General features: G+C 33.8%; 1 protein-coding gene across 1 annotated transcript; it reads right to left on the bottom strand.

The window, feature by feature from the left end:
• Window positions 1-9,187: 9,187 nt before the first annotated feature.
• LOC110778372 (uncharacterized) lies at window positions 9,188-12,970 on the bottom strand. Its single transcript, XM_021982957.2, has 4 exons — window positions 11,967-12,970; window positions 11,534-11,607; window positions 10,657-10,792; window positions 9,188-10,058 (listed from the first exon to the last, which is right to left on the bottom strand). Exons 1-4 carry the CDS (start codon window positions 12,093-12,095, stop codon window positions 9,555-9,557), a joined length of 843 nt encoding a protein of 280 aa, XP_021838649.1. The 5' UTR covers window positions 12,096-12,970; the 3' UTR covers window positions 9,188-9,554.
• Between the last annotated feature and the right edge of the window lie 3,135 nt (window positions 12,971-16,105).

The following is a 16,105-nucleotide window of genomic DNA, read 5'->3' as shown; positions in this document are numbered from 1 at the left end:
AACAAGAAAAAATCAAGGTCACAATGAGTCTATACTCCATAGTCAATTGTTTAGCCATAAATAGAACAAGAAGACTTAAGTTGGTCAATTCTTTTTTTTACGGGACATTTTAGGTTCTTATTCCATCAAAACATACACGGACAATTTTAAAGTTGGTCAATTTTAAAGTATGTAACTAGCTTAAAGATATGAAACATACACGGTTTGTGGTTTTTCTTGTTTTAAAATTACACTAGAATTTGGGCTCGGGCGATGTGCCAGATTATTTATGCGAATAATAAAAAAATATTATTTTATTTAATGAAATTAGTTTGAATTTTGTTCACAAGATAATTATTCTATATTATATTAATATTAATTTTACAAAAATAGCATGTACGTAGTACAAGGGTATAGCTCAATTGAATAATGTCTGGTGTTGAAACTGGGGTACAGGTTTGAATCTTATGCAAACTCATATTTCTCATTTTTAAAATAAAAGTGAATTGATAGTATGTACTTACTATTTTTATAGATGGTTGAATATTCAACAATTCAATGTTTGAAACATCAAATAATTTTTGAGAATTATACGGCAAAATAGTGCCTATAGTATTGGCATGAAACAAGCTACCTAATAATTGAATTGAAATAATGTTGATTGATATTTACTGCGTAAACAAGAACCCAAGTTTGTTATGCAGGGGTGGCAGCCCTGGTGTATTTGGTTTGGAGGAGCAGGAATCACAGTTTTTGGAAAGATTCAGTGCCTACAGTTCAGTCTGTTATGAGCAACTTGAAGCAAATTGTAAAATATAGAGTCAAAGCAGTCATGACTAAGAAAATCAATAGGAGTGACAGTGTTTGGTTGTTGAATTTGTAAGCCTTGTTGGTTGTAACTGGTTTGCCTGTTGGCTGCTAGGAGTTGTAGTTTGCTGACTGTTGTTGGCAGTTAGCAGTAGTTGTTGTGCCTTCTCTGTTGAGTTGGCTAGGTTGTAATAGTTCTATTTGGTTAATAATTATATTGCTTGCTTACCAAAAAAAGATATTTACTACGTAAATATTAAAAAATGTCTACATATAGTAATATAGGAATTTAAAAATACTTATATGTCTATAGTTTCATATGAAAATTATGGGTATGTTTTCCCAAATAAATCTTTCTACAAAATTGTTATAAACAAATATAGTTCTGTTTTGAAGGTAAAATGAAGATAACTCATCCGAGGGGAGGGGAGACATGAAACTAACGTCTAACACGTACGACTCAACCTGCGTACGGAAAAAACTACAAAATTATATATTTAGCGCTAAACCTTTAAAATAGGGTCAACTTTATTGAGCAAACACAATATGAACCAGATACAAAAAAGTGTGGGTTAGTGTCAAAGGTGTATATCCCGTTTAATTAAAAGATGTTTATAAGAAAGTATACGAGACACGTGGCGCTCTTTTCATTGGTCGTTCACTTCATGTAATGTTTATACAATAAAGCTTTTGCCATTAAGCTATTACGGAGTACGTGTTTCATGTTATCATTGCAAAATAAATATATATTAGTAAATGTGCATGTTAATAATGAAGTAACCCGGGGAATGATGTAATAATGTTAATAATGTAATAATCCATGTTAATAATGTTAATAATGTAGTAACCCATGTTAATAATGTTAATAATGTAATAATTCACTTTTCAAAGTTACTCCCCAGTTTTCAAGAAGAATCAACTATTGGAGAGGTCTTGGGCAAGGGCCCTGAAGAAATAAAAACCTCTTAAAAGCCTCAATGTTGGCAAATACATAGTTCTTGTTAGAGAGCTACTTAGAGGGTTATTTGAAAAGCCACTCTATAAGCCTCAGTTTTTTTTTTTTTTTTTTGCAAGGTAAGATGAATAGCCCTACCGGGTCGGAATCCCGCACGGGTCAACCCGCCCGGGTTAGCAGGCTAGACACTTTGAGAGTGGGGGGAGTGATAAGGGGAACCCTCCCTCAAAGTTCCCCTAGTGAGGATAGAACCCCCAACCTTTGGTTGAAAGGTGGAATCATTTCCACTAGGCCAAGACACACTTGGTTACTCCATAAGCCTCAATGTACATGCTCTAATATTATCTATTTTATCCATAGGAACTTATATAATCTTATTGAAACTTATAAGACTTTATTTATTTTTTCGAGTTGAAATAGCTACCCATCTTTATTGAAACATATATACATTGAATCTTATTGAACTTATAAACCTTATATGACCTTGTTTAACTTATACTCCCTCCGTTCCTTTAAGTTGTATCCGTTTACTTTTTAAGCGTTTCTTTTTGTTGTATCCGTTTCTATTTTTGGACATACATTTTATCCTAAAATACTTTTACATTTCTATCTAATTATCAAAATACCTAAAGATTCTACCTATATTCCCACCTAAATTTCCCCGTCCCTATTATTTAATTCTTTTCCCTTCCCCATATATCCACCCTCTCACCTCCTTTATCACCCATCATTATCACTCCTCTCTCTTACCTTATTTCTTTATTATTTTTTTTTTTTTTTTTAATTATAATCTTTTACATACAATCATTTTTCTTACACCCATTCATTACACTTCCAATACAAACCAAGATTCCAATTTTTTTTAAAACCCCCCACTTTCCCAAATGGATACAACTTAAAGGAGCGGAGGGAGTATTACGTATGATCTTATTTAACATATACTATGCATGATCTTATTTAAAGTATGATTTTATTAGAATTCATCTGAATTTATGGAACCTAAAACTCCGTACTTAATAATACTCCGTATCAATAAGTTAAAAAGAACATCAAAATAAACATGAACTCAATCTGACACGACGCAATGCACCACGTTTACCCGCTCAGCCGCTCTAGGTAGAGCTACTAAAAAATTGAATAGGAGTAAAAAGGAAATCCGTACTTTGATTCCACGGTAAAAAAAAAATTACGGCGTTGCCAAAATAAAGTAAGGTACGTGTCACTGTACATTCTACAGATGAGACGACTGTGGTGAGATTTGGAAACGACTCTACAAAGCTCAAGTACAATGGCAGTCACCACACTCCAACAATTGGCCCCACATTCCTGTTGCCCATTCACCATTGGCCTTCTCCGCCATTTAATTGGCTTGGAGATCAAGCTACTTATAGTGTAAAAACCAACTCTTTTTTTACCGCCGAGCAATACAACTTACAAATGAGGGATATGGGATCGAATCTGAGATGTATTGTACACAAATCTTTAGTCTTAACTATAGATTGAGGGATGGAGATTTTGAATTTGAGACCTATTGTATACAGACCCTCGGTCTTACCCATAAATTGAGGGATGAAAGATTTGAATTTAAGACATATTGTACACAGACCCTCAGTTTTAAGTTTTAACCAGTAAGCTAATATTTCATCTGTTCTTTTTATAATAACACAATTATTTAGGCACATTGTCCAATGATTTCAAACATTAATAGGAAAAAATTATAAAAAGTTGATATTTAAAAAATACGGATTTTTCATGAAATACCCCTCAATTTTCACGAAATTCACCAAATGCCCCTCGACTTTCAGAAATCCACCAAATGCCCCTCACTTTTAATATAATACCCAAACTACCCTTATTAATGACGCGCCGTTAGTGCTCCGTTAGCCAACTTTTCAAATTCACCAAATACCCCTTTTATAATACTAATTTCACCAAATACCCCTTAGTTGAAAAATAATTCACCAAATACTTATATTTTTAAAGATCAATTATGATGCGCAATCATTTATGCCCAAGTTTCTCCTCCTATATGGTTTAGGCCCAAGTTCTAACTCTTTCTCTCCCAATTACCTATATCATTTTTTTTGTATTGGACTAGAGAGTATTAGTGCCTTATATTGATGTGAATAACCAAGATCATTCAATTACAAACCAAATACACTAGATGTTAAAACAGAGTTTAAGCTACTTTATGATACACCCTCAATAGCACCTATGTAAATCCTATTGCCGGAAGGTTTAGGGAGGTCCAGATGTATAGCCCAGCAACCACAACATTTTCGCATGGATGTAGTAACCCCCCTCAACATCTCTCAAGCTGCTAAACTCCATATTCCATTTTTCTTTTAAGGTGTTGTCATGTTTTTAGTTGTTATGAAACCAATCACTGTAATGCTAGTGTGACTTTGATTAATGGAATAAAAGGAACAAATTATTAAATAAAAAAAAATTGTCAAGACCCATGAGTCAGGATCTTGATCAAAGTACCTACAGACTAAATAAAAATTCATTTATGCTCCTAAAACTAAATACACAACTAAAATCTTTCCGCTGCAAATTAAAGTACACCTGTAGATTCAATCCTATTTATCCATAGTTGCCTCGAGTTGTGCAAGGAACCAAAAGCCAAAAAATGGGAAGGTCTTAATTTACATGCTCCTAGTTCAAATGTTGTTCAGATTTGTGAAATAAGAAGTAAAAATTGGGATTCAGCAATTGTAAGATCGACCACCATCTCACCATTGTGAATAGGTAAGACCGGGAAATGGCCAACACTAAAGACCCAACAAATCCACCGCATCCGCCACCGTCGATAGGTAAGATCGGCCCATACACCGTCTTCCTCACTCCTCTTGTCACCCCTAAACCCATTTCTGAGCCTCCAACCGCAATTCCTGAAACCCCCAAGAAAATCGCCATGAATCATAAAATAATTTCTGAAGCAAATAGGGGGATTAAAGATGGGTTTTACAGAAGTTTGTTGTTGGGTTTGGGTTTCAAATGAATTGATTTTGCTTTGAGGAATAATTGAAGACCGGACTGCCGAATTTATCAAAAATATTCAGAAGTTTTTGGGTGTTTTCCGGTGATTAATGGATGCAGATAAGGTTGATGAATGAGGAAGAACAAGGGGGAGAGAGAGAGGAGCAGTTGAGGATGCAGTTAATTAAGAGAGTAGCAGTCAGCAGTGGTAGGGAAAGGTTAAGGCTCCCAAAAGCAAAATAAGGGCAAATTAGTAAAGTCGTGCTAACGGAGACTTAACGTCCGTTAAGTGTAAGGGTAGTTAGGGTATTAAGTCATTTGTGAGGGGCATTTGGTGAATTTCTGAAAGTCGAGGGGCATTTGGTGAATTTCGTGAAAATTGAGGGGTATTTCATGAAAAATCCGTAAAAAATATTTATTGACACGAATATAATAAAACCCCACACGACTTTGTTTTTCTTAAGTATAAACCACAAAAGAAAGTCAAATGAGCTTTTGTGAATAACGTCCAAAATCCAATTGTGTCATATAAATAAGAACGGAGGAAGTACATCATTGATACCCCTTATAACATGTAATATCATATTTACCACACTGATTTTATGAAACGTTTGTGTTCACTACTTTTCAGTGGATTCAATTCCATTTTCCGTCCATACAGAGCCCACTTAACCAATTCATTTTAATTTTACTCCCTTTTCATTAAGTTTACAATTAAAAAAAAAAAAAAGGTAAACAGGGACCAATTAATGTTGATAGAAATTTAGATGAAATTTGTCAAGATTTGATAAATATAAAACCTTTCATAAAATTAAGGTATTAAACATAAAGTTACATTGTACAAGATGGTAATACAACAACCTAAAATTTAAAAGATGATAAATATCAAAATAACTCTGTTTTAAAAAATATTTAATGGAAATCGATGGTTGGCGTATTAACATATTCAAAAATCGAAAGCTACTCTAAGCAAATTTCACCCGTGTGAATTTCAATTATTATTAGGAGGGATAAGTGCGAGATAGATGAAGAATTAGCACTTGTTGAGTTGTAGAGTTGTACTCCCTCCATTCCTAAATGATCTTCCTATTTGGTGTTTTGGGTGGAAAATAAGAAAATGGAATCTTGTAATGATTGGGTGTAAGAGTAATAATTGAGTGTAAGAGAAAATAATAAATAAATGAAGAAAGTAATAAAGAAATGAAGGAGAGAGATTTTTTTTTATAAAGTAATAAAAAATCATAAAAGTGGAGTTGGGTGGGTGAATGGGGAAATGTGAATGAATTAAATAAGGGATGGTGGGGAAATTTATGGTAAAAAGTCATGTCCAAAAATAGAAACCGGAAGATCAAATAGGAACGACATTTATAGAAACAGGAATATCAAAAAGGAATGGAGGGAGCAGTAACTACTAACTAGTAAGTATAAGATTAGTGTGTAAAAGTGTAAAACATACAATTTGATCATGGGCTTGGAATCCGATGTTGCAAACATGTAATTTCAGTGAGCCCAAGTGGAAGAAAAGCCCAAGTGAGCCCAAGTGGAAGAAATGCCCAAGTGGTGGACTATTTGATTTGGAACTGTACAAGCCCAAATGGTGGACTAATTGTTTTCTTAGTTTTAATTTTCTTGACTTGCCGAGAACTTGATAAATTAAAAGCAATGCTCTTTTGTGTCTAATCAATTACTTAAAAATGCAAGATCTTTGATGTATCAATACATCATGTAGCATTTTTTTTTTTAAAAAAAAAATCTACACATTAAAGCTTTCCTCAAATTTGTTCTATTTTCACATATAGTTTCTATGTTCACATATAGTTTATTAATTTTGTTCCATTTTCACACATAGTTTCTGTAATTGGGGTTGACGTGAGTGATTAAGGGTCTCCGGCTCCTTAACCAAAGTCTCGTTTTCAAGCCTTGGGTATGGAAAAAACTTCAGCTGGGAGGGATGCTGCCCATCGAGGTAACCATGTAATATCCCGCGTGAGATTAGTCCACCCGTCGATGGCGGTGAGAACTCCGAACCGAAATAAGCGCCTAAAAGCTAAAGCATATTACTAACAGTCTTAGCAAGCCACCAAAATTTCAAAATATATAAATAACTCGTGTAATAATCTATCAAATGTGACTTCGTGAGTATTAGCCTACATGTGACTGTACTGTATCAAAAATTAACTTAATTTGTTAATAGATTTGCAAAGTTGAAAACCTGAATGAATATTCCTATAAAGGTTGATTTAATTTGAAGAAGAGATAATACCTTCGTAATGGATTGATTTTCACATAATTTGACAAACGAACTGGAAAATAAAAATATAAAATTAAATTCTGATAATGAATGATGCAAAAATTAGATTTATTACTGCTATTAATAACTAAAGAATTGAAGATACATCGGAAGCAAAAATTACTCCAGGAAAAATAATTCCAATTTGCTTTTTAATTTTTTTTTTTTTTTTTTTTTTTTTGTGGATTACTAATATGATTAAAGTTTGATCAGATAATAACATGGAGACGAGTGGTTTCTGCATTTTCTGTTACATAATGTAGTCAAAAGTTCTTTACAATACAACCACTTTAAGTTTACTATTTTGAAATCTGTATTATTTGTTTAATGCTTCGACTTATTTATATTGATAAGAGCATGATTGTGGGCATGTGGCCATAAATGTTGTTTTGAGCCACAAATTAGTTAGGACGGTTTAGTTAAGACCACAATAAGCCTACCTTTTCATTTTCAACCCTTTCTATGTCCCTTTTTCAGTTGTTTTCTCTTCCTCGCTAGGGTTTCCAGCTCTCTCTTCCTCGCTCTCGATCGAACTCGAGTACGTAATATCACTTTACGACTCTCTTACGTTTGGCTGCTCTTCAATTGTATTTCCTTCAATTTCATTGAACTCTGTTCAATTGTTGATTTTGGTGAATGATTTTCAGATTTATGGTTTAGGTTTCTTGATATCTGTACTGTGTTTCAATTGTTAGGACTGTAATTTCATACGATATTGTTGAAATTTCGCGGCCAACAATCACGGTCTTTATGCTGATTTCGTGGACAATTGGTCAAATCAAGCACCTTGCTACACAAATGAATAGGATAAGTAATTTTGGTACACCAATTGTAAGATAAGGTTTTATTTACTCTATTCACGTAGAAGTATATCAAAATCAATAGTATGCGTAAATCAGTTTTTTATCTTTAAAATCCTTAGAACACAAAGATGTAGCTCGTTGTTGTAGATCAATGACCAATTCATATATCCATTTCATTCTAATTTGGTGAGACAGTGTTGTATCCGCCAGAACCTAACATGGATCAACTCAGTCTGGTCTTTTGTGTACGTACACAAGTTTTTAGTTTTAACCACTATCAGTGATTCTATCTCTACAATGTCCCTTGTAGAGGATTGTTGGATTGTTTCTGCCAATTTAAGATTCTAACTTGTGGGACATTATCCTTTTCATTAGACCAAGTAATGCAATTGTTACGTAATACGGAGTAGTTTACTATCCTTTGGACAACTTTTAGAGGAATCAAAATATTAGATAACATGATTTATTTATCACAACCTAAAACATCGTTCAATCCTAACAACTGAACATGTCAGAAATTTGGGCTGAATGTATTAATTAGGAGAACAAGAGTGAGTTTGTATTAGATAGTAGCTTGTACTTCGTATTTCTCATCACTTTATCACAATATATATAAGAGAGGTATATATTGGAGTTACATGCTCTAGGTTCTTTTTTCTAGACATTTTAGTTACTAGATTTCTCTAGTCTAGCTCCTAGATAAGTATTTTCTAAGATTGTTCTTTCTAGATTTTCTAGATTAATTTTTAACCGAACGAAGAGAGAAATTAGAAAAGAAATGCCCATTAGTAAAGATAGGCATGGATCCATGACCCGATCCAGACCTTGTTATACCCGTCCCATTTTATAGGGCCAGACCGATTATTTGGGACCTATATGATCTAGGTCGGATCTGGGTCCAGATGCTTAAAATGGGTATGAGTCTAAGTCTGTGTCTAATATTCTTTTGAACCAGACTCAGTCCAGATCTGATGAGTACCAAACTACCAATGTGTCATCGATTGTTGGGCCATTTGGGCAGTGCTCATCATATCTTTGGACACTGAAATCTAACCAATAATATCTTTCAAGTACAAAAAATTGAAGTTCATTTTACTGTAAATCAGTATAAAAGACCATGATCAGAATTCAGAAACACTATTTTAAGATGTGTAATTTACGCTTGAGAAAGTGAATTGATCATTTCAATTCTCATCAAATTAAGCTAACTTGCAACACAAACTTAGCATCAACTATATCCATTTCAGCAGGATTATTGCAAAAACTACTTCAGTAAGCAACAACAATCGACAAAAAAGGAATGAAATTCTCAGTGAATTTTAAATTAAACTTAACACCCCCAACCACTTCATTGACATATGACACCGACACTTGAAAAAAAAAACCAACGTTTTTTTATAAACATTACAACCAATTAGCAAAATGTCTGTAACTCTGAATCAACAAGTTAAAACCTAAGAGAAAATATGTAACTAAACCTCCATAGTTGCAACTTGCAAGGTCAAGTCGTTATACCCACAACGAAGAATGATGACACGCGAAATCAATAATAATGAGAAGAAGATGATAAAAAAAATAAATAACAATGTTAGATCTCTGACCAGATTAAACCAACTTCCCACGAATTCCAACTTCCTCAACTATTACTTTTTCAATGTTAACCAAACAACGATCCAATCTACGAATTCCCATGAATTTTCACTCCCCCCATTTTTTTAGATGTCAACCAAACAACCCCTTAAACCAAAGCAATGCTGCTTTCACCACCCGGAGGCTTTCTAACGCCGCTGTAATAGTCTCGGGATTCGGCCTTCCCATCGGCGAAGATGTTATTCCCACTTATCTCCCTCAGCTTGGCGTGACTCAACGGTTTCTCTGCCGAGTTTGGTGGTGCATCTTCCTTAAAGATGTTGTTTCCTGATAAATGAGCGAATTTCTGGTCTGAAATCTTCTTTGCTGTTTTCACTACAAGTTCGCTGTCTGTTTCCTCGAATGCAGGCGACCTTACGTTCGATCGGGGTTTGATTTCGGGGGGAGGGGCAAAAATGTCGTGTCCGCTTAACTCCCTGCATTTAGCATCGGAGAGTTGTTTCTTCAACTTTGCTTCTTCTGCTGCTGCACTATCATACAGATTTCCACTCAGTTCGCGCTGCTTTGCTACTTCTGGTAAAGTGGGAGGTTTCTTTGGAGAAACGCTCTCATCAGCACCAAATGAGATTTGACTCATTCCAGAAAGGGTTTGCTGGTACACCAAATCACCATAAAAATATTGCAAGAGCATTAGAATATGTTATCATACTAAACCAAACATAGAAGAAGTATTAATTATTAATTACCATAAGAGATAATTGAACTTTCACAAAGGCGAAGAAAAACAAGAAGTTTCTCTAAAACAATTGACCGTACATTTCATGATAGGGGGGGGGGGAGTTTTTTCCTTAGTTTGTTCATAATTACAAATTTTTAAGGTAAGTTAAGCAATGAAACCAATTAGTTAAGCGCTGGAACTAATTAGTTAAACACTGAAACTAATTAGTTAAGCACTGAAACTAATTAGTTAAGCACTGAAACTAATTAGTTAAGCAATTAAAGCGGTCTTTTCGGTAAGACGGTCTTGCACAAAAGTTGTTGGTTCGTAATCTGGGAGCAGATTAGCTGCTACATTTACCATTTTTCAACAGCAACTAATTTTCAGTATTGTCGATTCTCATGACAAAGGAACACTTGACTCGTATTGACTAGGGAATAGACCTCAGTTTTACTCGCATTATATTGACCAACACTCAGAAAATTTCTGTCACACGATAACCTTTTACTAGGGGGAAAGATCCATTGTATACCTGGTACATACGAACGCCAGTTTTGCTACCCGGAGTTTGGTTGGCACCTTCAGCTTCTTGGCTCTCAGTCTTTTCTTCAGCCTCGAAAATGCCACTACCTACCATCTCTTTTGACTTGTGAGCAGAGCATGGTTTCCTGAGATAACACACATTACATAACCTTATTATTCTATACTTAGCAAGAAAGAAAGCAACTAATCTGCAAAAACATACATGCCCTTTGGGAAGAAGATCAATTGGACTATATCCCTCTTAACACGTTATAGCCAAAACACTCGGTTCAACATTGAACATCAATCAAGATTTTTTTAAAAAAATAGGCAAGAAGAAAGGAACCTACTGAACAAGCACCTAGCACAAGACCTAACATCAATCAAGATGAACAGACAATCCACAAATGCATATTCAAAATACTAACACTAGACGTTGAGCAAGGCCGCCATTGGTCCAAGACAACGCCGTTAACAATACACTCGTATCAAGACTATCAACTAGGCCAATCAATGGAACAGCTGAAAACATAGAGTTCCCTTTAAATGCAAACAAACATTATCCACGGGAAAGCAAATTACACTGACTAATTAAAGCAATTATCGGTAAAACCGAGCATTAAACTTATACGAAGTAAATCTTAATCCCAAAGCAACAATAGCATAACACAATATCACACTATATAATGAGTTATTGTCTTATTGATGATGCAGCCAAATTTCCTTACTTTAAACAGTTACAGTATGAACAGTAAAATGTGCAGGAATCTAAATGTGAAGAATGAAGATCCAATTAAATTCCTCACACAAGATTATCAAATTAATGAACAACAAGACAAACGTGAGAAAAAACAGTTTAACTGAAAATTAAATTGAACAGATCTTACCTTTTCAACAAGGATTCCACTTCTTCATCAGTCACTTGACCTCCAAAGACCACCTTACTGATCCCATCCGATGGCTGCTCATTTCCCAATTAAACAAAAATAAATCAATCACCATAATTCAACCCCATTAAATTTCTTATTCAGCACAATTTAACCCATAAATCAATCTTTTATACCTAAAATTTATTTTATTTATTTAAAAAATCATTCTCTTAAATTGCTCATTTACTGAAATAGAAACCCAGAAGCAGAAATTTAAATCTTTGCACAAATGTTAAAAATCAACTCTTTTTTTTTAACCCCATCAAATTTCAAACCCAGAAAATCAAACTTATACCCGGGAAAATTACTAAATTGAAATGGTAACAAAAACAAAAACCCAGAAGAAAAAAAAGGAAAGAGAAAGAGAAAGAGAGAGAGAGAGAGAGAGTACCTGGTTATTACGAATAGGGCGATTGGAGGAGGAGAGAGAAAAAGAATCAGCGGAAGGATTTTCCTCCCAAGTAAGCAGATCTGCAGTTGATGTATGTGGTTTTCTCACCGGAGTTCCACGCTGCTCCATTTTTACTTCCCAATTTCCCAAAATGTACAATTCAAAATATCACAATAATAATTCCCAAAATGTAATTACGAAAATAAAAACAAACACTATGAATTTGTGTTTAAATATTTTGGTGTTCGTTCCCCCACAAAATACAGTTTAGAAATCCCAAAAATTCGCCCAATTTGGATTTGAATTTAAGCACGCCAAGAATAATTTAATTCCAATTAAAAATAAAATGAAAATGAAAATGAAAACAAAAAAAATAGAAAGAGAAAGGAATTGGGGTTGTTCTTTCTCTGACAATGGGGTTCTTTACTCTACTACTACTATAGTCTGGACTTGGCTGCTGCGCTACTTCTGCGGGGAGGAGAGAGAAAAAAGAGAGATTTTTTTTTTCTTTCTTCGAATTTGGAATTTCTCTCTCCTCTTCTCGCAACAAAAAGAGGAAGGGGGTGAGTGGAGTGAAAGGACGAAAGTACCCTTGTATGCCGTTTAAGTTTAGCTACGGATTTTTATTTTCCGGTGTGTGTTAGCTCAGCTAAACGGATGCTTTAAGCTACACAAGTGCGTGGGCCCACCGTAAATAAACCGTACAGTCTACGTTAATTTTGCCCTTCTGTTTTTTTTTTTTGGTGCTTAAGAGGGGAGAAAAACCCCGACAAAAATAAAATTACATAATTAGGCGAGGTGTCGTGACACCTTCAAAATCCTCACGCAGGAGGGAAGTTAACTCTCTTGGCGGGTTATCAAAGAAGAGCAATCTCTCTTCCTGTCCAACCCCTAAGTTTGCTAATTTGTCTGCCACTTTATTACCTTCTCTATAACAATGACGAAGCCGAGTCTCCCAACAGTTTTGCCCTTCTGTAAATGAAAGAATTCCGCGTTTCGCTTTTTGGTTTGTAACGTTTGTTTTCGGCATTTTTTTTATTGCCGTCAATTGGTTTTTTCTCCCTCCGTTTCAGAATACTCGTAACAGTTTTTTATTAGGCATTGTACTTAGAATGCCTAGGTTCGGACGATGAAATTCAATGATAAGCGAAATCTAAGATAAGGTAGAAACTACACTTTAGCTAACCTCAAACTACTCAGCCCACCGTTCTTATATAACTTGGTGAAATCGATCACAGGATCATCTGGAATCGGGATGAAAGCTCTAACCAACTGAGCTATCCATCACTCTCATATAACTTGGTGAATTGACTATAATGGTAAATGATATCCGAATGTTAAAAGATAATTATTCGACTTTCGTATGTTTATAACTTCAAATACATTTTGAATATGCAAAATTAAATACTTGTAAAAAGTTGGTATTTCAAAAATGTAAAAATTTCATATATGTTTTCCCAAGTACGAGTATAAATCAATAAATCATATTTCGTATGTGAGATGTGTCAAGTGAACAAACGGATAATGGCTAAATTATACAATTAAAAAGAATAAATAATATATAATCCTATATATTTTTTTTTAATAAAGCGTTAGACAGGTAATTTTTATAAATCGAATTAAGGTAGTTGTGTGTGTTTTTTTAATTTTAAAAGAGGGATTTTTTGTTGTGAATGTATTTTGATTTTAACCAGTATGTCAAGACCTCATTAGTTATGAATTTATTGGTTTTTAAAGAGCTCCAAAATAGAGAAAACAACAAGAAATAAAAAGCGCGGAAATTGTATACTTCCTCCATTCTTTATTAAATGACACAATTTTTTGTCACGTTTGCCAACGCAATATTTCAACCATTAATACCTTTTATTATCAATGGTTAAAAATTATGAAAGTTTGATATTATAAAACTATAGGATGAGACGACTATAACAAGACCCCACATGACTATATTTTTTATTACGTATAAATCACAATTGATGGTCAAAATATATTATATAAATAGTGCCAAAAGTACAATTGTGTCATTTATAAAAGAATGGAAGAAGTATTTGTTGTTGAGTGGATATAATACAGCAAACGTCATGGCAAGTATTTTGAATTTCTGTTGGAGGCTGCGCTATTGCTGCGTATATAACGGTAAACTATGATCTTATCTTCACGATCTTTTAAAATATGTACTCCACTTTTTAAGTTAAGATTTTATTGTTATGGTTAAATTAATCTAGTATTTTAAGATGACGTTGATCACGAATTCACAAATGTTGAGTTTAAATGTTTAATTTTGTTATCCAAGATTTAAAATTTGATTTGGATTTACTTTTTAGATTATTATCAGCATTTATAAAATTAACGTTTTGATTTTTGAAATTTGATTTTTGAGCTGATATTTGCATTCACTTCGACCTTTAGTTGTATCATGTATGTGATATTTGGTACGACAAAATAAGTTGAGTTACTCCCTCCGTCCCAAATTAGTTGTTACACTTACATTTGCACAAAGTTTTAGGTGATAAGGGGTTGTTTGGTTATCAATTGTTATTTTATTGAAAAAGTAGATGTGATAGGAGTTACTGGGGTATTTTTTTAATTGAATGAGAGAGGGTGTGGGGACAAAAACAATTTAGTGGGAAAAGAGAGACAATATAATAATTGTGGGGTCATTCCTATTTGAGAAATGTAACAACTAATCTGGGACGGACGAAAAAGGAAAGTGTAACAACTAATCTGAGACGGAGGGAGTATAAGTATAACACATGCTAAGGGTGTTATTTTTATTTATTTTTTATCTGATAAAATATTAATTTATCATTTATAATTGTAATTTTATTAGATTTTATCAAACTTGATTGCATTAAAAAATCTTATTGGGTCCGATTGGACATGGTTATAGCTTATATAATTTTGTTGGACCTGAAAATCATCTACACTCTATAAGGGACCACCTAAGGTTGACTTAATCGGGTGCCCCTATAAGATACCTATGTTGTCTCGTTAATGTTAAAACGATGTACTCCGTAGTAATATTTATAAAAATATACGAAGCCAAACATTGTTTAACGTGCATATACTTAACAATCAAGTATTATTTGTAAGGATGCAAACGAGCTGAGCCGATCCGAGTTTACCTTGTTCGAGCTAAGCTTGATAAAGATTTTCACTATTCGAGCTTGTCTTGAGCTTAACCGACATTTTCCATTCGTTGTTCGAGCTTTGTTCACTAAGCATTAGGATGTCTCGAGCTCGGCTCGAGCTCACTCGTTTGGCTCGAGCTTGAATCCGAGTTCGAGCTTGAGCTAAACGAGTTTACTCGAGCATAATAAACGAGCTTTGAGAAATCGTCCACTTGATTTAAATCATATAATCAAGGAGAAGCTTCACAAAATATATATATATGATTGGAATCTTCTATGAAATATTATAATGCATGATAGATTCACTTCCTTTTTATACATTTCTCGACTGTTACAGGTCAAATTATTTATAAAAAAAATGTTATATTTTATTAAATTATTTTTTCGAACTTAAACAAATTATAAACGGACTTATAAACCAGAATTCAAACGAGTAATTGGATTTGAATTACAATTTGAGTAAACATAACTTGATGATAAATCAATTGACATGACAATGTTGGTTGGCTTTGCGACTTTTGTGGAGTTGTTCATAGTAGAACTTTCGCAAGAATTTTCGCATATGTTTCTGACACTCCATTACAGATAGAAGCTGTCCAAGTGTACCGAGTACATAAGTTGGTGCGTGTCACGTGTGAGGGTGACGGCAAGGAATTACACTTTTCAATCCCATATATCCTACGGAGTAATTAAGTTTAGATGATAATAATCTAATTAGACAATTTTATCAAAAAAAATCTAATTAGACAGGTTGTTAATTCTCGTACAATTTATTTCAAAGTGGTGATAAAGGTAGACTTCTTTTACTGTGCGAGTGAGTCACAAGGATAATACAAATTATAAATAAATGATGGGATTCGAATATGAACTATTATCGTGTTTAAATCCTTAGTGTTAATTACTAGGTTAATATCTTATTGGTAAAGAGGTAGAGATTGTGGATGCAAACCATAATTTTCAAAGTATGGTAAACTTGTAAAATCCAATTAAATTAAATTAAGAAAAAAA

This window comes from Spinacia oleracea, chromosome 2, assembly GCF_020520425.1.
Source record: "Spinacia oleracea cultivar Varoflay chromosome 2, BTI_SOV_V1, whole genome shotgun sequence".
In the NCBI taxonomy this organism is placed as follows: Eukaryota; Viridiplantae; Streptophyta; class Magnoliopsida; order Caryophyllales; family Amaranthaceae; genus Spinacia; species Spinacia oleracea.
The sequence above is the reverse complement of the archived record's forward strand: the minus strand, read 5'-3'. Positions and strand labels throughout refer to the sequence as shown.

Bases quoted from the DNA above. Each gene is read 5' to 3' on its own strand.
- LOC110778372 (XM_021982957.2), bottom strand. From the start codon at position 12,095: ATGGAGCAGCGTGGAACTCCGGTGAGAAAACCACATACATCAACTGCA. The intron at 10,793-11,533 runs GTAAGATCTGTT...GTGTTATCTCAG, and splicing joins GTGGAATCCTTGTTGAAAAG to GAAACCATGCTCTGCTCACA. The intron at 10,059-10,656 runs GTATACAATGGA...TTGGTGTACCAG, and splicing joins CTGGCGTTCGTATGTACCAG to CAAACCCTTTCTGGAATGAG.